The sequence below is a fragment of the Eublepharis macularius genome, chromosome 9 (genome assembly GCF_028583425.1).
Source record: "Eublepharis macularius isolate TG4126 chromosome 9, MPM_Emac_v1.0, whole genome shotgun sequence".
Taxonomy (NCBI): Eukaryota; Metazoa; Chordata; class Lepidosauria; order Squamata; family Eublepharidae; genus Eublepharis; species Eublepharis macularius.
This window is the reverse complement of record NC_072798.1, coordinates 32,959,560-32,982,029: the sequence shown is the minus strand read 5'-3', so window position 1 is coordinate 32,982,029 and position 22,470 is coordinate 32,959,560. Positions and strand designations below refer to the sequence as shown.

At 41.4% G+C, this 22,470-nt stretch overlaps 1 protein-coding gene across 1 annotated transcript in view; it reads left to right on the top strand.

The window, feature by feature from the left end:
• The window catches only part of LARGE1 (LARGE xylosyl- and glucuronyltransferase 1), a 395,274-nt gene that overhangs the window by 282,843 nt on the left and 89,961 nt on the right, over positions 1 to 22,470 (top strand). The window contains exon 7 of the mRNA XM_054989142.1: positions 10,158 to 10,262. Coding sequence (XP_054845117.1) covers positions 10,158 to 10,262 — 105 coding nt within the window. The remainder of the gene's footprint in view (positions 1 to 10,157; positions 10,263 to 22,470) is intronic.

Sequence of the window (22,470 nt, the reverse complement as noted above, 5' to 3'; positions counted from 1 at the left end):
ATTACTTTTGCATCTCAGAAAATGAATCTATATCATCCCTTTTCCACAAGGGGAGTAAAAGTTTGGCAACAGTTATGGCTGAGGTTCTCCACTAGAATGGTGTGTTTGTATAACACGGAGTGATGTCATATATAGGCTTGCCAGGTCCCCCTGGGGCCAAAGCAGTGGGCAGGGACAGCAGTATTCTTAACTTGCGTGCAATCTCCCATCGTGTTGGAAATTGGCATCATTTTCTAGTGTGACATGGGAGCACGTGTGTGCATTTCTCTCCCCCCCCCCCCCATTTCCTTTCTGCCTTACTGGCAGATAAATGGGGCTGGGGGCCACAGGTTATGGTGGGGTTGTTGCAGCCCAGGCAGAGGGCTGGCAGTCTTTGGCCTCTACTAAAAATGAAGTGTTCTGTCATTCTTTCAACAGAGAGGCTAGGCTGCAGAGTGAGGATAATCAGCCAGCAACATGACAGAAGTGTGGTCTTTGCCATCTCTAGCATATGCACACACTCTGTGGCTGTACTGTTTTACGGAAAGGCAATGGACTTCTGAGTAGACAAACTAGTCCCAATGGTGCTCTAAAAATATCTTCACTAAATGGTATCTTTTTTTTTTAGTTTCTTAAAAAAGTCTTTGATGAGAAGCAAATAGTCAATGTGATCTGATCCAAACAGAGCTCTTTGGGCATTTAAACTGTGTTTTCTGGGTGTCTGTTTTTCTTCTCAAGATCCCTAGAAGTCAAACCATTTTCTACTTTTCAAATTTCACCTCCCTGCGCCTGAGAGTAGAAATTGGTCAATGTTATGATGGATATAGAGAAAGTGGAACACAAAAATAAATATATGCAAAAATGTATTTTCATTCCAATTTTTTGAAGATAGGAAAGCTAGCTGAAGGATACCGGTAACATGGGTATGTGTCCTTGTCTAAATGGCTGTGGATGCCTAAGTGAGAAAATAACTCTGTCAACTGGCAGGGAGATTTGTGCATTTCCTACCATGAATTGGTTTGTGGACTGACTCCTGTAATTAATTTGGGGGCAGTATAATGAAAACAGACTGGTAGTCAACAAAGCCTTTCAGCACCAGCCCATTGCAAGCATGAGAATCAGCATGGTGTTGTGGTTAGAGTGTGGTACTCAGATCTTGGAGGCCCAGGATTAAATCCCCACTCTGCCATGGAAGCTCACTGGGTGACTGTGGGCCAGTGACGCCGTCTCAGCCTAACCTGCCTCACTGGGTTGTTGTGAGGATAAAATGGAGTCAAAATGAATAATGTGACCCTTTCTGAGTCCCTGAGTCCCCAGGGAGAAAGATGGGAGATAAATAGGATTCTACCATTTTCTTCTAATGTAAGATGTATCTTCCTAAGTAGAATTTCTTGATTGCTGTGTGTCATATAGCCTCAGCCAGTTCTTCTTATGTATACTATTTTGCTCCATCTCAGCAATGTCTTAGCATTGTCAACCCATGTCAGTATTTCATTCTCTCTCGATTTATTTCATATGGTCTATAATAAGGTGTGTGTACGTATCTGTTTATAAAAGGAAGGTGACATGAAGCTTCCAGTAATGAAACAGTAAGAATGAAGTTTCTACTCCTTCTCAGGAGGGAGGCGTTTATTTTATTTGTTTGTTTTAAACTTTTCTATGCTGCCTTTCCACCCACATAGGGTCCTCAAGGTAGGAAATGGCAAAAACATTAAAACATTTTGAACATTAAAATAATTTTATATATAAAATTATTCAATAAAATATATACAAATACAAACTCCAAAGTCAGGGAGGAGGGCCAATAACAATTGTTGTAGTATGCCAAACAAAACAAAAAGTCTTCACGGAAGAAAATGATAGGAACAGACTAATCTCCATGGGTAGGGAGTCACAAAGTTTTTGCACCACAATTGAGAAAGCCTTTTCTCAAATTACCACCTATCTAGCCTCAGATGAAGAAGATCTAGCCTCAGATGAAGCAGAGCCTCTGAAAATGACTAGAGGGGATGGGTAGTCTCATATGGGAGAAGGCTGTCCTTAAGATATGCTGGTCCCAAGCTGGTCCCACCACCTTGAATTAGGCCTGGAAGCAAATTGGTAGCCAATATAGATGGAACAAGACCAGAGTGATATGGTTCCTATGACCCACTCCAGTCAACTTCCTTGTTGTAACATTCTATACCAGCTGTAGATTTGGGACTGTCTCCAAGGGCAGCCCCATGTAGTGCACATTGCATTTATCTAATTTAGAAGTTACTAGGGCATGCAAGACAGTGGCAAGATCTTTCCTGCCCAAGCAGGATGTAGCTGGCTCAACAGCCAATGCTGATGAAAGGAACCCTTGGCCACTATTACCATCTTTTTTTCCCAAAAGGAGGCCTGGATCCAGTAGCAATGCCAAGCCACAAACTTGCTCCTTTAATTGAAGTGCAACTGTATCTAGGACAGGAGATACCCCATTTCCTCAATCAAATCACCGACCCCCCCCCGCCCCATCAATAGGGGTGTGTGATTCAGCTCGAGGAACCAGCAAAAACTAAATTTATCCCAATTTGGCATAATCTGGCTTTGCCAGTTTCGCAGTTTGGAACCTTGGGTCTGATCTGGGGGCCCGACTCTGCTTGGCTAGATTGTCCAGCCACAGCAGAGAGATGCAGGCAACCATCTCAGGCAGCCAGCAACTGCAGCAAGCAAGAGAGGCAGCACGGCACGGAGCTGAGCCAACTTCTATGCTGTTGCAGGAGGATGGCATGAGGCTGATGGGGTAGAGTAGGAAGCAGCAGGCAAAGTGGATTCCCATCCCATTCATTCTCTCTTCCCCCATCCCATCTCCAAAAGAGCCCCTTCAAGATGTCACCAGCTACCATTTAAACTCTACAGCTCAACAACCTTCACTACATACATACACATACACACTTCAGAGATTCCCAATGGGATTCACTAAGCTTGCAGGAGAGAATGTCAAATCACAGAATCTCAAACAAGCAAGAATCCCAAACACGGGTGGTGGGGGCGGGGGGGGGATATCTTGCCAAGGAGTTTAAAAGCCACTTTCCATAAGAAACAATGGAGAGTGGCTGGGGGCAACTTGTTCAGGGGTCCATAGAATTGGACCCTAGGGTCCAATCTTCCTGAAATTTGGGGGTTCTTTAGGAGACAGTCGCGAGTAGGTTTATTCCAAATTTGGTGGAATTAACTTAAAAATGCTCCCCGTCAGCCTTGAGACATTATTCCCCATAACAAATAATGGCCAGTTAAATCTGGAATTCTCAAATCCATAATCTGACTCAGATTTCAGGAATCCTGGATTTTTTAAAAAAACACACAGATTTATTTATTTTTTTGGTGCACATCTTTACCACCTATTGCCCCTCAATTTTGTCAAGATTACGTTTCAGTTAGTTCGCCTTCTTCTATTCAAAAATCGGCTCCATGCACCTGTTCACAATTACCACAGCCTCCCTGGGATGTTAGAAATACAAGATAGAGCTGAGGGTTATTTGCATATTAGTGGCAACTCAGCCCAGATCTCTAGATGAACTCTCCCAGTGGTTTTACATAAAGGTTGAAAAGCATTGGGGGCAAGATGGAACCTTGTGGGACCCTGTAGGTCAGAGGCCAAGGGGTGGAGCAGCAGTCCCCAGCAACATTCTCTGAAACATATATTCAAGGTAGGACCAAAACTCCACAGAACATTCCCTCCCTGTCCTGATCCTAAAAGTTGATCCAGAATATTCCTATGATTGATGGCATCCAAGCTACCAAAAGGTCCAGGAAAATTAACAGGGTTGCACTCCTCCTGTCCATCGCCCAAAGCAGGTCATCCACCAGAGCAACCAGGGTATCTCAGTCCCATAACTAGGCCAGAAACCAGATTGGAACAGATCCATACAATTTGCTCTATTCAGGAATCCCTGAAGTTACCCAGCCACCATTCGTTCTATCGCCTTAATTAAAAGTGGTACCTTTGAGACTAGACAGTAGTTATTCAAATTTCCTGGGTCAAAAGTATGTTTCTTTAGGAGTGGACACATCACTGCCTGCTTCAGGGCAGGGGTGACTACTCCCTTTCTCAGGGAGGCACTTACTGTTTCCTGAACCCAATCCATCAGCACCCTCCTAGAAGCAGCCAGGAGGAAAAGCAGGTGGTAGATCTCAGACTTCCAAGAATCCTGACCACATCATCAAACTGGACATACTGAAAGGTATCCCACACAACTCAACAAATTGGCACCCCCTGGGACCATTTGATCTTGTCACTCAGGGCTTTTTTTCTGAGAAAAGAGGTGGCGGAACTCAGTGGGATGCCCTCAGAGAAAATGGTCACATAGCTGGTGGCCCCGCCCCCTGATCTCCAGACAGAGGGGAGTTTAGATTGTCCTCCGTGCCATTCGGTAGCATGGAGGGCAATCTAAATTCCCCTCTGTCTGGAGATCAGGGGGTGGGGCCACCAGCCATGTAACCATTTTCAAGAGGTTCTGGAACTCCGTTCCACCACGTTCCAGCTGAAAAAAAGCCCTGCTGTCACTGCTAATGAAGATTCCAAGTCAGAACACATGTGAGATTTTTTCTGCAAAAATGCTAGCAAAATTATCTCCGCAAGCTACAGAGCAAGCCACTTACTCCTGACCACCTAGTAGAGTTCCACAGGTCTACACTGTATGGATGCAATGGTGGTGGGAAAATATTTTTTCTTCACATCCATTTCTGCCACAAAATAGGCTTTAAAATGAGCTCTAGCCCATGCCTTGTCAGATTCATCCCAATTCTTTCTTCACTACTGCTCTACCTAGCTCTTTTTATCATCTGCAGCCCCTCTGCAAACCAAGGGGCTGCCCCAGGCTCTTAGACTTGAGAGAGAGCTCCTAGGGATAATCGTGTCAATTGCTTGGCTCATTACTTCATCCCAAAGATCAACCAGCGCATCAACAGAAATGTCAACAATATCAGTAATAAAATTCCCTAATGCCATCTGAAAACAAATCAGATCCATCAGGCTCTGGGAGTGCATCATCTTACTCCCCCATCCCTTAAGCTCCAAAAATCTAACCCCCAGCAAGTAATGATCTGTCCATGACAAGAGGACCATAATCAGTTTCTCACCTTCAGATCACCTTCTTCTTGCTCAGAGCAGAACACAAGATCAAGAGTGTGGCCTGCAGTGTGTGTGTGGGGGGGGGGGCTTTTATTTCCCAAGAAAGACACATGGTTGTCACTGGAGACCATGAAATCCCCAGCCTCTCATAACAAGGTAGGTTCAGCGTAAATGTTGAAGTACCTCAAAACAACTAGCCTGGGGGGCTTCAACACCACCTCAGACCATCTCCAGCAGCTTAGGTAGGGAGATGGTTGGTCAGCAGGGCAGACAGAATCCCAGTTCTCTCTTGCACTCCTAACACACTTTCAAAACCAGCAGGGTCCTGGATAGGGCATTGAACCAGGGGGATAGAATCCCAGTAGACTGCAACGACACCTTCTCCCCACCAGTCAGGTCTATGCTGAGTATCCAAGGAGGGCATTGGTGGGAGATGTTAACTCCTCCCCCTCTCTTCCAACCAGGTCTCAGTGATATATGCCAGGTGAGCCCTCCGATCCAGAATTAAATCCTGGGTGGCTCTTGTTTTACTTGTAACTGACCTAGAATTTAAAAGAAAGATATTATTGCCCAGCAAGATCTTGATATTGTCACCAGCATCACCCTGGCTGGAAAAAGAACCACAAATGCTTGCTGTCCCTTCCCCTTTCCAGGCCTCTTCTTTCCCATCACATATCATTCCCTATCCCACTATTTTACTTAACAGTAGGCTTCTGTTAAGCCCTCAGCTATTGTTTTTCAGGTTTTCATCTCTGTACATGAGTGCACGCACACACACAGACATTAAATAGAAGTACATAATTCTAAAAGTACAAAATAATTATAATTATTGTTAAGAAACTAGCCTCTCTTAGTCTACTCCTTGGCTTTTCAAAACTTTGGTTCAGGCTCTTGAGCCTTGTCAGGCCACAGAAGAGAAACCTCAGCAAACTTATTGAAGCTCTGAGCTAGCAGTTCTTAGAGAGATAAGGAGATGGAAATGAGGCACACGGGTCCAGATGAGATCATGAAAACAGAGGGCTTCAAGGCCATAGACCATCTCCAATGCACTCTCTCTATCAAAATGCCAACAGCAGCTGTCTCTCTCCCTCTCCACAGTCTGCAAAACCAGAGCTGGGAGCTCTCCTCCCCCCTGGTCTTTGCTCCCTTGTAACAAATTTGGAGCTCCACACTTGAAAGGAAGACCTGCCTATCAAGCTAAATTGAGCTTAGATTGGGGTTTCCGGGGCAATAGCAGGAGTTCAGAGAGAGTTCAGGCAGTCCCTCCCTCTGGTTGCCAAAGGAGTTGATTGCAGGTGCTAGACTGTCTGGCTTGATGAACGGCAATGAATGAGGCTTGCAACGACCACCTGTACGTTTAGAATGGTGCCTCACAAACAGCTTGTTCACGAACAGCAGATTGGACTGTTCATGGCTTTTTTTTGTTCGTATTGCTGTTCGTGCCCATCTCTAATCAGGGGTCTTATTAGGATGTGTGACAAGCTGAAACGTGTTTGCAGCTGAAACACATCTGCAATCAGAGCAACTTACCCCTACCAGTGTTCCTTGTGCAAATGAGATGGAATACAGTACAGAGCTGCCCATCCTGGCCTATGGCCTTGAAGCCCTCTGTTTTCATGATCTCATCTGGACCCGTGTACCTCAGTTCCATCTCCTTATCTCTCTAAGAACTGCTAGCTCAGAGCTTCAATAAGTTTGCAGAGGTTTCTCTTCTGTAGCCTGACAAGGCTCAAGAGCCTGAACCAAAGTTTTGAAAAGCCAAGGAGTAGACTAAGAGAGGCTAGTTTGTTAACAATAATTATAATTAATTATTTTGTACTTTTAGAATTATGTACTTCTATTTAATGTGTGTGCGTGTGCGTATGTGTGTGTACAGAGATGAAAACCTGAAAAACAATAGCTGAGGGCTTAACAGAAGCCTACTGTTAAGTAAAATAGTGGGATAGGGAGAGATATGTGATGCTGATTAACAACTGGAAGGGTTGGAGACCTTGTTCGTCAGTCTCTAAGTTTAAGATTAGTTAAGAGAGACTGGTGGTGACATTCGTTATCTTCAGAGGTGAGGTTCTTGTTTTCTACTCCTGGGGTCCTCGAGTATTCACAGGGCCCATGATAATTATAGAAGCACAAAAGTGTGTGTTATAAAAATTATATCAAAGAACAGCCTGTGCTAAATGATAAGGTGAAAAATAATATCATATAAATGTTTTATTGTATTAAGAGAGTAAGTTGTGGGGGAAGCCCCAAGCAAAAGGATAGACAGGACATTCTGTCCCACAATTTGGTGGCAGTTATGAATTCATGAGTCCACTCTTCAGCAGCTCCAGTAAGATGGATGGATAGCAGGGATGGGAAAGGACCTTGCCCAAGACCCGGGTGAGGGAGAGCACTGCTAGGCAGGTATGCAGTAGAGAACTTGATAGCCAAGGATGTGACAAGCAAAAAAAGGAAACTTCATATGTTCATTATGCAATGAGGCAGTCACTGGGGCATATTGATTATTCTGTCAAACTACTAAACCTGCCTTTTATTGATAGGATTCTCTAGTATAGCTTTAAGGAACAACTTGTGGCTATTTCATAAAGTAATCACAACATGTCTGTTAAGCAGGCAGTTAAACCATCTGATACGATTTCCAATTATAAACTGAATAAAGAAAATGACAGAAATATTGAGCTTCTATACAAATGCTAGACTGGCATAAGAAACTAGTAGTCCGTGTGATCTAGCAAACATGATCCACATACCGAGGCACATCCCCACTGAATTTGGGGGATGCATCTGATTGGGATGTGTATCCATCTTATTTGTGGCCCGCAAAGTAAAAGGCAATGTATAGTTGTAGCTGGACTGTGTGATTATTCAAAGGGTTCTCTAGAAACAGAGGAAGGCAAAATATCTAGCAGGTACTAATTTGGCCTCCAAGTAATAATAAAGACCTAGTCAAAGATAACTGGGAACTACAAAGGGCTCTTCTATTTCATCTAGTTGAGCATCTTGTATCCCATAGTGGCCAGTATGATCATGTACCTGGGAGCCCACAAGCAAGGAATAAAATAGTAACTTTCTGCTGTTGTCCAAGCAACACTTAACAACAGCTATTCCATTTTCCCACCATAACTAATAGTCTTGAATGTGACCAGTCCTTTTTAAAAGATGTCTAAGATAGTGGCTGCCCTGACCTGAATAGCCCAGGCAAGCCCGATCATGTCAGATCTCAGAAGCTAAGCAGTGTTGGCCTTGGTTAGTAATTGGATAGGAGATCTCCAACAAAGAGACAGGCAATGGCAAACCACCTCTGTTAGTCTCTTGCCGTGAAAACCCCACCAGGGGTAAGTCAGATATGACTTAACAGCACTCTCCACCACTATGATAGTGGCCGTACCATGTGTTCTTATGAAACAAATACATTGCTAAGATATAGTTAAAGGAGGACTCATGGTACTAAACCATATGATGGACTGTTACTTATTTATTTATATCTTTATTACATTTATATCTCTGTTCCTCCAAAGAGCCAGGAATAGTTTAGGAAGTATTTTTTCCATCCAGCAGCCCAACTGTACCATAGTACCTCCAAGCCTTTCTCAGAGCACAGTTACACAGCACAATTTGTACTTTTAAATACATTGAGCTGACCTTGAAGATCAAAAAAATACACTGTGGTTTAGAACGATCTTTTATAAACTTCTCATTTGACATATCATGTTGGCAAAAATGAAAAGAAAGCAATAGTTCAATTAAAGATAAAATATTAATCCCACACTTATTAAGAGTCTGGGATGTTTATAGAAATAAATTAAGTCCAGGCGTTTCACCACTGTTGCCAATTATTTACCATGCTGAGTTTAAGACAGCAAAATCAATGGGAGGTTTCTCTTAGGGAACAATACAAACTAGCAAGTCTGTGTGACGTTATAATAAGAAACCATATGATTCCACTTTCTGAAATAATGGTCCAAGTAGAGAGAAGCTTCCTAACTTCAATATTTACAAATTAAATCCTTTGTTTGTGTTAAATAACATAAAAAGAAAATTAGAGCAGTAACCACCAACAATAGCTTTTGAAAGACCTATAAAGTCTAAGCCGATGTTATCCATATTTATAAATTATTTCACAATGGAGAAATTATGGAGGGCAAAAGAAAACTGATCTGGAGAAGAAAATTAAAGGGAGCTATTGTTTCAAAGTGCTACTCATTAAGTTGTGTAAAGTTAAATTTTGTGAAAGTCTATTGTATTGTACACCAACTGGATAGAATTCTCAGTCTATTTATGTATCACATTTATATGTCTCCTCTTTCATATAGCTCATGGTGGCATGCTTGAGTCTTTCCCATTTTATTCTTGTAATAACCTTATGCAGTGAGCTGTGGATAGAGTGTTGGGTCCACTAAAAAGAAAAAAGAAACCAAAACAGTTATGCAAGACCTTTTATTAGGACCAATCAGCATATCACAAAGCAGTTTAAGCACTAAGTTCTCTAAAGCTGAACATTCATAAAGCTAAATGTTCTTAAAACCTGGAATAAAAACATATTTCAGGCTGTTATGGAGAGGCCTTAACTCTGTAGTTTAGGCTTGGAGCTAAACTATCGCTTCCATAGGTGCAAAGGACTTCTTCCAGGGGAGAATGGTTTTGTCACCTCCCCCCCCCCCCATCTCCCACAGGAGCCTCAAATGCCTTTCTTTGTTTTTAATTTCTGCATCAGTATATCTGAATGAACACCCTTCAATGGCACCCCCTGGGTCCTTGTTGAGCTGCTGTGGTGGCCCTGATCAGCAGGAAGGCAGGAAATAAATGACTAAATAAGGTGTTGTTGAAACAGTGGGTAGAGAAAATTATGTGCTTTTTAAGGTTTAGTTGGTGTCAGCAAAGAATCATCTCACTTGTTCTGGTTAATCTGATACTGTTCCCAATTTCCGAGTTTAATGAGGTGACACTGACTAGTCTTGATGGTGGGGGTTAAAGAAGTGATGACAGAACAGCTATTCTCTGCTTTCCTTGTGCTACTCAAGACATTTGTGTGTGCTAACTATCTGCCTTTTGCATAAGAGTCTATTTGGTTTCTGTTTTCCAGGCCAACAAGTTCTTGGCTTAGTGGAGAATCAGAGTGACTGGTATCTAGGAAACCTCTGGAAGAACCATCGCCCGTGGCCAGCTCTTGGAAGAGGCTACAACACAGGTAGGCCAGATAGCTCCAAGCTTCTTGTAATTTGATAGTGAACACCTGCCATTTTGAAATATGGTAATGGAAAGCCCATGAATGCTGTCATTAAGAAGGCAATGCTGAGAGAATACGCTTAAGAAAGAGGTATTTGTACTTTTTTGCTCAGGTTGACAATTCAAATTTGCATGCATCCTCTAAATGATAGGAGGGTGTACTACAACTGGAATACAAAAATGAACAAATCGGGCAAATTTAGAGAACGGTGTTTTTATATAATGTGAAGGACATTTGAAATCTGTTGCACTTTCTTCCTGCTGGATTCTGTACTTTTCCAAAAAACTTACTTAGAATATCTACACTAATCCAATTAAGTGCATTTTAGATGTTTGGGATTTTTTCTCTGCCTTCAGTTACTGAGAAAATGCTGTAAAATTCTAAACATGTGCATTGAACACTTGAGTGTTTAGGTTTGAAGATTTCATTTGAATCTTATTGACGTGCCACAGAGTCGTAAGCTGCAGAGTAGAGCCCCGTGGCACAGAGTGGTAAGCTGCAGTACTGCAGCCCAAGCTCTGCTCATGACCTGAGTTCGATCCTGGTGGAAGCCGGGTTTAGGTAGCTGGCTCAAAGTTGACTCAGCCTTCCATCCTTCTGAGATTGGTAAAATGAGTACACAGTTTCCTGAGGGTAAAGTGTAGATGACTGGGGAAGTCGATGACAAACCACTCCGTAAAAAGTCTGCCAAGAAAACGTGATGTGACGTCCCCCCATGGGTCAGTAATGACATGGTGCTTGCACAGGGGACTACCTTTACCTTACCTTATTGACCATATTTTGCTGAAAAATATGTTTTCTCCTATCAATACATTCATAGTTTTGAACAGCGTACTAGTGTGAGATTTAGAAAATATCCTATTTCACTCTAAATTAAATCAGTTAACCTTCCTGTGTCCCCTCTGCATCTGCAAAATGGAGAATTCCTTTCTGTTTGATGCCTGCTTGTTTCTTAGTCCCTACTACAAAGACGTCAAAAGGGGTGTTTGCAGAGGCTACCCAGCAGCCCTGCAGCTATTCTTTTCCTGGAGACAAGCCTCATCTTTATGATTTCTCGTGCCTTTTGGAACTACTGGAAGGCCATTTTGCTTGGGCTAATCACCTTGACTAATCTAGTAGAGCAATAGCAGTCTAGATTATAATAGTTTTTTTGTCTTGTACAGTTCTGTTTTTTCAAATTGCTATTGCCTGTAAAGATGGAGCAAGCTAGGCTTTCTGAGAAATTGTAGAGTTCTTGCAGCCACCAGCTGCTTTTCCCATCCAACCACCTCAGTCACCTTTGAAGCATGTACAATCCAGCAACAATATTCTCGCCAGATGCCAACAAGAATACAAATCTCAAAGTATGGAAGATAGAATTCTTTCAGTGAAGCAATAGGGTCATAATTGCCCTAATAAAATAAAGAACACTGGCTGTCAAATTTCCTTCTCCAAATAGGGGTGGGGGAGTTGTATATTGTCTGCAAATTTATTATATTGAAAGGGACATGTTTTTCTGCTGATTTGTGTGTGAAGTATGAGCAGGCATGCCAGGTGCATAAAGAACTCACACACATATGCATCTAAATCAATTCTGCCTCATGCTTTATGTGGTGGGATAGTGACTTATGTTCCATCTGCACCTGTAATAAAAGGGGAGAACAGATGGGGAAGGATTCATTTCTAAAAAGATGTTTTCCTTTTAAATAACGATGTGCCACCAATCCATTCTTTATTGTAATACAGATTTTGCTCCAAAGAAATCTGTGGGTCGGCATGAAAAAAGGTTAAGTAATGGGAAATTACTTCAACAAGCCATGTCATTCATTCTTCACCATTTGTAAGTGCCTTGTTCAATTTAGATTAGAATTCTTAACATAAATGTATTCCTAAACTTCACAGGTGATTGCAAGTGCCAAAGATGTGAGAATAAGAATGATACATGACCCTTTTATGCAGCATATTTACTGCATGTTTCCACAGGATAAATAAGTGAAATTTATGCCACAGTAATTCCTTACAGAGGAAGAGGGGAGGATTCTCTGTAACTTTTCTAAGGACAGGTAGAAAACTTCTAGTGATCTCAGTCTGGCATCTCATCTTTCTCATTGTTTTCCTTAGAAGCAGTATATATTTCAGGATCTGTTTGAAAGCCGATGTGGCATAGTGGTTTGAATGTCGGGCAAGGTTCAAATCCCCCAGTCAGCCACTGAAGCCACCGAGGCGACCTTGGATCCATCACAATCTCTTAGCCTAACCTACCCTCAGAAGGTCATTGTTGTTGATATCCACATCAAGCAATAATTACGAACACACACATGTGAAACTACCTCATACTGAGTCAGATCCTTGGTCTGTTCAGGTCAGTATAGTCTACTCCAACTGACAGTGGCTCTCCAAAGTTTTATGACAAATGCTTTCACAACATTTACTACCTGATTCTTTTACTTGGACACATCCACTCCTCTTAAATAAAATGAGATGTTGCCAGCAACAGAGGGACTTCAATAGGAATGTGGCAAAAGATGCAAATTGCTGAGCATTATCTTGTTCCATATCTGCTTGTGTCAGGATTGTGTAGGTTTATTAATTGGGAGGGAAGGGGTTGGACTATGTTGGACCAAAGCATAGTTCCTTCCAGATCTGTTATTGGGTTTGGATATGTCATAAATAAAGACTGAATGAGTATATGATGATGGATTCACCATCTCTTATTTCCATACTGATTTGCATTCTTACCCAACCAACAGTCTTCTTCTTATTGTTGAAGAGAAGAAATGCATCTTCCTCAGTTGCACACATGACATAATGTTTGCAGATAGCCATGTTCATCTGTTAGAAAAATCCATAAACGACATTAGTGGAATACCTTTTATCAGGACCAAACCAAAAGTTACAAGGTAATTACAAGATTGCATGTTCCTGAGAACTCTTCAACTGGCAGAATGTTAGGTACAAAAGACAGGGTGGGGAGATTCTTCAGGTCATGATGGAAAAGATCTACATTTATCTTATAAAAGTCTTAAGTGGCAAACAAGAGGTGTTGCAAACTTAATTAGATTAGATGATGCTAGATGCATAACATTTCAAGTTGCACCAAATGTTGCTGGCACAAAGAAGCAAAAAAAATGGTGATTTCTCTTTGATAACTTAAAAGCTAGGCATAATTCAGATCTCTCTTACATCTCAATTACACCTGGCTTTTGTATTTTCAAAGAGAAGTCACCGTGTTTTCTTCTTAGTGCCAGCAGTCTTGGTGCAACTTGAATTCTGTTTTTACCTAGGACCACCTAATTTAATTAGATCTCCAACACCTCCTACACTACATTTCCTCAAGTTGCAGAATTGGGGTTTTTTAATCATGCCCTGAAACTTCTTTTTCTTTTCACCACCACTGCTTTTTTTTTCATTGACCATCCAACCTGATAAAGAGTTTGGGTAGAGGAGTAGGAGTTTCAAAAGTATATGCATTACTCTTGTGTCATTTGGGGTGGTCAATGAAAGGCATTGTACTGCTTTTAGATAATGACGTATAACACAAAGGATCCTTTTGTAGAGTCTTTTCTTTTGGGGTTCACCACTGAGTGCTTGTCGCATCATACATTATATGTACTTGAATACAAGTTACATGCATGGTTTGTGTGTATCCACTCACAAATGGAAGAGTATAATTGATCGGGTAAGCAACTGACTCATCCTATGGTCTCCTTACTCCAACCCCAGTCTCTTTACTCTCTGTCACAATGAATGTACCAATAAGAGTTAATGCAGATGAGATGCTAGGAGATCCACAACTGGATCTTCTCAGCAGTTTTTAATGTTAAATTACAGTTGTGTCCAATCCACTTCAGAATGTATCCATGTGGTCTTGGTCAGAATGGTGGGTTCTGCTTAGAAGGGAGAGGTTTAATCCTTCTGCTACACACATCTTGGTCAGAATGGTGGGTTCTGCTTAGAAGGGAGAGGTTTAATCCTTCTGCTACACACATGGTTTCTCCTATCAAAACTGGCCTCCCAGTGCAGTTATTGGACAAAAAATACAGGCGAAAGATCCCATTTCCCACCTTTTCCAGGGCAGTATCAAGGCAAAAAGCACATCGGATGAAGGGCTAAACTTCTGCTAGCACAGTTCTGGACTGAACTGTGGCCGTGTGTGGCTAAAATTTAGTTTTGAAGAAAACTAGGGATATCCAGTCATGGAAACATTTAAAGGAGGGCAAGAAAGATGGGATCTGGTAAACAAGTTGTATAAGAAGAGATTGGAAGAATGGGATATACCTAGCTTGGTGTGAGGTGAAATAGGAATGCCCTCTTCAAATAACTGAAGACTGTCATGTAGAAAGCAAGACTGGATGAAATGGGTTTAAGTAACAAGAAGGTAGGTTTCAGTTGAACGTTAGGAGAAACTACCTAATGGTAAGGGCAAGTCAACAATAGAACCTATGATTGGGGGGAGATTCTCTCTTGCTTAACGTTTTCAAGCAGAGGTGGGACAGCCATTTGTTGGTAATGTTCTGGGTTAGACTCCTTGCACTGAACAGGGTGTTGGACTAGATTATTTAAAACTCCTTTTTCAACTCCGCAATTCTGTGATCTCCAGATACCTCAACTAGTTTAACCTGTAACTTTTTAGCGTAGAAAAGATGTGTAGGTTAAGACGCCTGAGGCCAATACTGTGTTATCAGGCAGTATCAGGTATCTCCATCTCTGGAACTCTGGACTGTCTCTGTCTGTCTGACTGACTTGTATATATAAAATATACTATTAAAGTAATATAAATGAAAACATTAAAATCTGCAATACAAGTTCAAGTGAAATAGTTGGCATGCAGTCTGAACAATTATTTTTGTCCTTGAGTATTTACACATTCATGTATTATTACAGTTTTTAGGCTGCTCATACTACTATTTTTAAATTGTTGCTGATCTATTAAAACTTGCCCTTTTCCAACTCATATAAGGAGTAAAAAAAGGGGTGGGGAAACAAGCCAGAAAAGCCAGTGAATGAGGGGAATATTGGATAGGAGGTTACAGGAAATGGAACAACATTTTTCAAGAACATGGAACAAGAGGTCATTGAGTGAGACAGTTCAACCTCTCAGAGACAGGAACGGATGGATTATTGACAGAGTCAGCATATGTTGCCATAAAGAAAACCCCTAAAAATTGAGATGTATTGTTTGACTTGATGCTCCTGGAGGAGAACAAAGACATAAATCTCATGAGGAGGGTGAAGAAATACTAAAGGAAATTCAAGTTTTAGCAGATACCTGCTCAGTAAATTAAAGCAGCTGTCAAATAACACAACTCTAGGGGCTGAAGGGATCCTGAAGGCTCCAAGAAGAGCCAAAGGAGAAATGAAAGCCATAAGCAAATCAGTCATGGTGGAGGAGAAAGGAGCCAGTGGACCAAGATACTGAAATATTTAGTGCAGAGCTGGAAAGCAAGCTTAGAAAAGAAACAGCAGCTCAAATGTTTACCAGAAAAATAGGGAAGGTGTTACTCTAGCCTCTTATGTAACAGATTATGAAAGTCACATTCACATCAGCACAACTGTATCCATATAACCTTTCCAAAGTTAAACTATTGCTTGAGACTCGATTCTATATAAATAACCACATTAAGCTTCCTAAAGGAGAAATGTCCTCTATTGCTTCCTCCTGCTTAAATTTTACTCCAAGGTCTCAGTAAACTATATTATCAGTTTCAGTACATGTCATACACTCCATATCTTTTCTGTAGGTATAGAAAAATGGCTTCTCGTTTCTCGAGGTCTGATGGGAATTTTGGGCTGCGTTGCGCTGTGGCATTCTTGTTGTCTGTGAAGTATGTGAAGGGATTAGACAGATTCATGGAGATTAGGTCTAAGTGGCTACTAGCTATGGTGACTAAAGAGAATCTGTGAATACCAGTGCCATCAGGAAAAATCGGGGAAGGCCTTGGCCTGAATGCCCTGTTGTTGGTCCTCCAGAGTAACTGGTTGACCATTGTGTGAAACAAGATGCGGGACTAGATAGACCACTTCATATGTTCTTACATGTTGTACATGAAGCTGTAGTCCATGGGATTGGGTGAGCAAATAAAAGCTGATAATTAAAAAAAAAAACAGTAGCTAGGTGATAGGCCAGGTTAGGTGATATGCTAGTTTAATCGATATTTTTTAGGTTGCACTCTTTATTTTAGGTTCTTTTATGCCCTATCTTGTTTTATTGACTTGTTTTTGTTTTACTTTATAGACTTAGCATGTTTTGTTGTTTTTAATTCCTTGATTTCTTTATTTTATTATTTTAGCTGTGCTGCCTTGAGTAGGCCTGGTGAGGTGATTTACAAATTTTCTAAGTAAATAGATGGGCCAATGGAACCTACTTCTGTGAGGGGCAGAAGAACCTATTCTAAACGATTTCCTTGTATAACCCTTGAATAATCAGAATCCCAACATTGTTTGGGAACATGTTAGGTTATGTTCTTACAGCACTCTTGAAAGCAGTATCAACATTTTGTGCAGACATTCCTCAGTTAGTGGGGGAAATTGCTGAGCCTTCCACCAGTCTCCCTCTACAGGGGGTATGGAGAGTCCACTCCCTCTGGTTGTCCCGAAAGGCGCTCAGTATTTTATTTGTTTTTATTTGTATTTTATCTCTTTTTATAATTGATTTTAAGCTGTATTTTAATCAATGTTGTACCTCGCCCTGAGCCTGCTTGCGGGGAGGGCGGGTTAAAAATAAAATAAATAAATACATAAATAAATAAAATATCATCAAGTCATAGCCGATTTACAGCAATCCATGCTGGGTTTTCAAGGCAAAAGACTAACAGAAGTGGTTTGCCATTGCCTGTCTGTCTGCATAGCAGCCCTGGTCTTCTTTGGTGGTCTCCCATCCAATTACAAACTAAGGCTTCTGCGATCTGGCCTCTGAGATCTAACAAGATCAGGCTAGCCTTTCTTTCCTTTTAATAGTTGTCTTTTAGACACTGGGTATGAAGTTTCCCTTGAATACCCAAATTCCATGCTGGAAAATACACCTTGGTTCACATGCAAGAAAGTGAAGAAGTGAAAGTCAAGTTACTGGTCCATCTAGTTCAATATTGTCTGCACTCTGACAGACAGTCTCTTTGCTCTCCGGCTGAAAAAAGTCTTCCCTGCTATCTGAGATCCTTTAAATGAATTCTCAAGGATTAAACCTTCTCCCTACTCATTACTCACTTCTCTACCACCTACCAGTCTGAATGTTTAAGAAAAACCAACTCTTCCTTTGGCTTGCTTGTCTGTAGTCAGTCCCTTTCTCCCTATCAGGAGAATGTTAGAAATTATTAATTTTAGCTGTTTTCCTTTAAAATTCATGAACGTTTGTTAGTTGTCTAATATCTTAGGTCTAATATCCCAGTTCTTTTCATTTCCAATATATATATATATTTGTAAAGGAGCCATAGTGGTGTGAGTTATTCAGTATATAAAACAGGGGAGGTGAATACATACAAAAGAATTTTTTTTCTGCCTCATGCCGAAGAGTATTTTCAAGCTCTGGATGTTTTTGTACTGAAAAATACCATGACTTCTGACTCCATAACTGAGAAAGACCATAACTTCTGCCAACACAACATTTCTGCTTTTGAAGGAATTTTTCTGACTAAAGATACACTGAAATTTGTCTTAGGGTAGAAATATACCTCCAATGCAACATGCGTGCAAGTTTTTCCAGAGCTTAATTAGAAGGTTAGGAAGGGGAGGGTCTCAGCAATCTGGGCCCCTCCCCATCACCACTAGAAACAGTCACAATGAGCTAGTTGGACCAGTGGTCTGATTCATGTAAAGCTGGGTGATAGATTTAGGGGAGATTTAAATTACAGCTGCCTGTGTTTCTATGTGGCACTGCAGCAACTAGATTGAGATGGAACTGAGTATCCGTGGAATAGATTCTATTCTATTTATTCAATGTCTAGCCCACCTTCCCCGCGAATGGGCTCAGGGCAGGTTACATCAAGCATAAATACAGTTAAAACCACAATAAAATCATAGCAATCATAAATACAGTTTACAGTTTACAATTCCCAAGATGGCGATCCATATCCGTAACATCCAACCCTGTTGATAGTGCACAAGGGGGGAGGGAGGGGAGGAGGGAGCAACATTCTAGTCGAATGGTTGGGTTGTTTTCTTTCTAGCTACCCCAAATTTCATCAAAGTGCTCCACAAAGTCATCTTCATCATCTGAAGAGGGAGGCTCGCATGAGCTGGGCCACTTTTTACACAACAGATTTCATATACTGAAACATCTCATCACAGCTCCCTCACTGAAAACCCCGATTGAACTTGTTTTTAAATCAGGATGATGTAGAGGACGGAGGAACAGGGTAAGTGGCATCCCACAGAGGGTTCCTCCCCAGCAGATGTCACTATGCGGCAGTGGGAGCTGGGGATAGCTGGGTGAACACCCTGCAGGCCTGCAGCTGCTCATTAGCTAGGCATGCCAGCTGAGGTCAATGGCCCAGGCTCCTGCTATGTGTGCTGCCAGGTAGCATCCACATGCTTGCGTGCTATTGACCCAGATGCTCCTCTGCTTTAGCGTGTGGGAATAAGGCCTCCCTTCCACTCAGTTGCTGCTCAGCAGTGTGGGGGAGCGGGAGCATTTCCTACAGGTCACATACCTCCATGAACCGCCATGGACAAAGCATTGGGTTCATTTTCACAATATGTTTTGTAAAGTGGTTCATAAATTCACATTTTACAGTTAAAATTAACCTGTAAACCATTATTTACTTGTCACTGCAAAGATGGTCCATTCCAGCAATAGACCACCCTCTTCCCAGTTGCATATTGTGTTGCTTGTTGAAATACTCGCGAGAGAGAGAGTCTATGAAGAATAGTTTTTGACTTTTTATAGGTCACAGCATAGTGTGAATGTGTACAAAAATAGATTGATTCTGGAGTAACCCACATGTCCTAGTAGAAGGGCAATGTGGCGATGAGACCTGCTTCATGTGTTTATGCCAGCAATGGAAAACTGAAATAGCAGTTCAGTCTTTTAATGACTTCTTTTCTGCATAACATTTTCCACAATCTATAGCTAGCAATTAACTTTTAGATATCTAAAAATTAGCTGCAGATCACCATGGTGGCTCCAGGGTTTTCCTCTCCTCTCTCTCAGTTCCATCTCAGTTTGGGCTAGTTTATGCAGTGATGACATTTAAAAAATGGAAGTCAAGGAGAATCACGTTAGATTTTTAAACATGGAACTTGCAATTGCATTGCCTATTCAGGGAATAATGGCATCACAGTGAACGTTACAATGAATAAATTGGCACTGTCTAACATTCACTATCCCTTAGCAGTTTAAACTTTCATACCTCATGCTAGCTGATGGCCTGCACTCCAGATCTAGCCCCCACCATCAGCCAAATCTGAGTTAAGGCAAAAATTATTACTTCAGTTTCTCTTGAAAAGAGAAAGATTCCCAAGTCTGACCACTTGTGGGGGTGTGTTTGATCTCCAGTACAGAGGGGAGGGGCCGTGACTCATGGGGAGAACATCTGATTCTGTATCAAAAGCTCTCTGGTCCAGTCTCCAGCATATTCAGTTAAAGGATCACGTACTGGGTAAAAGACCTCACCTTGAAACTCTGGAGAGCTGCTGCCAGTCAGAGAAGACAATACGGACCTTGTCTATGCCAAGTCTGACTCAGTGTAAGGCAGCTTCATGTGCTCATTTCCTGTCCCCCAGATCACTGTTTGGAGAATAGAATGATGCACAAGAATAGAGCTGACCAGCCTTGCTTTAGGCCACTGCCATGCCTCATTCATTTGCAGCAACCTCTATTAGCCTTCTCTCTTAATGGAGGAATAGAGAGTGCCATCATAGTTGACTTAAGGCAACCCCTAGAAGGGTTTTCATGGTAAAAGACTAACAGAGGTGGTTTGCCATTGCCTGCCTCTGCAGCCCTGGTCTTTGTTGGAGGTCTCCAATCCAATTACTAACCAAGGGCAACCTTGCTTAGCTTCTGAGATCTGCCGAGATCAGGCTCTCCTGGCCTATCCAGGTCAGGGCAAAATAATGCCTGCCCTCAAGTCATAGCTGACTTGTGGTGACCCCTGGTGGGGTTTTCAAGGCAAGAGCCTCACATAGGTGGTAGGCCATTACCTTCCTCTGAAACCCTGGTCTTCGTTGGAGGTCTCCCATCCAATAACTAACCAAGGCCAACCCTACTTAGCTTCTGAGATCTGACAAGATGAGGCTCACCTGGGCTATCCAGGTCAGGGCTCTCTCATAAGGAGTAACTTCATTATTTGCAGAATTTATGAGCCAGTTTTCAGAAATTTCATAGCAGTGTGCAAACTGATAAAAGGCACAGAGACAAGCATAAATTCAAAACCACCTGAATAAAACAACAAGAAAGCCCATGGATCTAAACCTTTAACGGTTGTGACATTTAAAACCAGAGGAAAAACAACATTAAAAAGTAACCACAAGCTGATGAAAAGCCACAGGATAAAGTTTTCAACCCTCACTGTTTTGTTGCATGCTATTGTCCCTGGATCTCTTCATGTCATTTTTATACTATGGCATAATATAAATTAATTCCATTAAAGAGGGTGGTACATTCTCATCTTCACTTTTTCTGTTCAAATGATTAAGAAATCAGACTGCAGTATTATCAGAATATAAATGCATGGTGCTATGTGTATTGCACTGTAAATTACATGCTATACAAAAAGGATTCTTGTTTCTCTCCATCCTGCTGTGGACATTGAGGGGTGGGAGGGGTGCACATTTTGAAGCAAGAAGCAAAGAGCATGCTAACTAATTATGTTGCCCAGAACTCAAGAAGTGTTCTTCCCTTTTTAGTGATAGGAGGCCTCTCAACAGTAATTTTAGCTCAGACAAAAGAATCGCACATCAAAGCCAAGCAGTGCTATTCTGGTGACTAAACTGAACAAAACCATGTAATAGATAATGGATATTCCATGAAACTACATAGTAGTAGTAGTAGCAGCAGCAACAGCAACAGCAGCTGCGGCAGTGATAATAATGATTCTCACTTACTGAACACTTTTATCCCTTTTATTCATGTTGTGTTTTAACAATGATTAAATAATAATAATATCTACTTAAGAGATGGGGCAAAGAAAGGAGAAAGAATGTAAGAGAGAGAGAAGGTCACATGTCGAGTGAATGATTTCCAAAAGAGAATCCATTGTGTTTATCTTTCGTCCAAATGTACTAAAAGAGTAGTTCCAATAGGTACAGAGATGGTACAGAAAGGGCTGGGATGGGGATAGAGTTATTTCTTGTATATATATTCTCTGAGCTCAGGGAAGTAAGGGACAATCTACAAAATAATACATATGTAAGGGACAATGTGCATATCCATACATATATTCAAGCTAACAAAACATGATCTTTCTGTCTGCCCCTCTTGTTTCAGCCCTGTAATTCCCAGACTAGATCATATTGCCAGTCCTCATGACTCACCTTGCTCCTAGTCTTTATATATATTTTGAAGTTGTTGTTCTTACATTACTCTTTTCTGAAATATAAGTTATTAACAACCGTATGGAAGGGGCATACCAATCCATCACTGATATATCCCATTCAGTGGATTTCCTTTAATACCTAACTATTGCTGCTTTCGTTTTTGCCATTCATTTAGGGCTGAAGCTTATCAAGAATTGACTGTTAACCCTTCAGCCCTATTGCTATAAATGGTTGGATTATTGGTTGGATTATTATAGGTCTTGCCTCACTTGTCAGATACTTGGGAAAGCTAGAGGTAGCAAAGAATTGCCCACCAGCCTCTCTCCATGGGGATATGTACCTTTTCACAGAGTAGCAAACAATATGATAGTTGATACACTAACGCTACTAAAATTGGTGGGAGAAGGCATGTGAACTATTTTAGGCTGTTCATTTTATTAGCCTTTGGCTATGATGTTAATTTCTCTTGAAGCCTTTGAAGTGGTAGAAGTGCTTTAGCTGGGTTGGATTGTATTTTTGCACTTCTCCATGGTTTACCCCACATGATTGGAGAGAATGTGTAAATATTAAAACCCTGGAGCTAATTGCATTGGCCAGCATCATCTTTGATTGCATTAACTTCCACCGCCCAATGAATAATCCAGTCCTTTTAAGACCATAAGAATAGTTATACTGGATGAGGCCAATGGTCTGTCTAGCCTAGCACCTTGCAGTGGTGGCT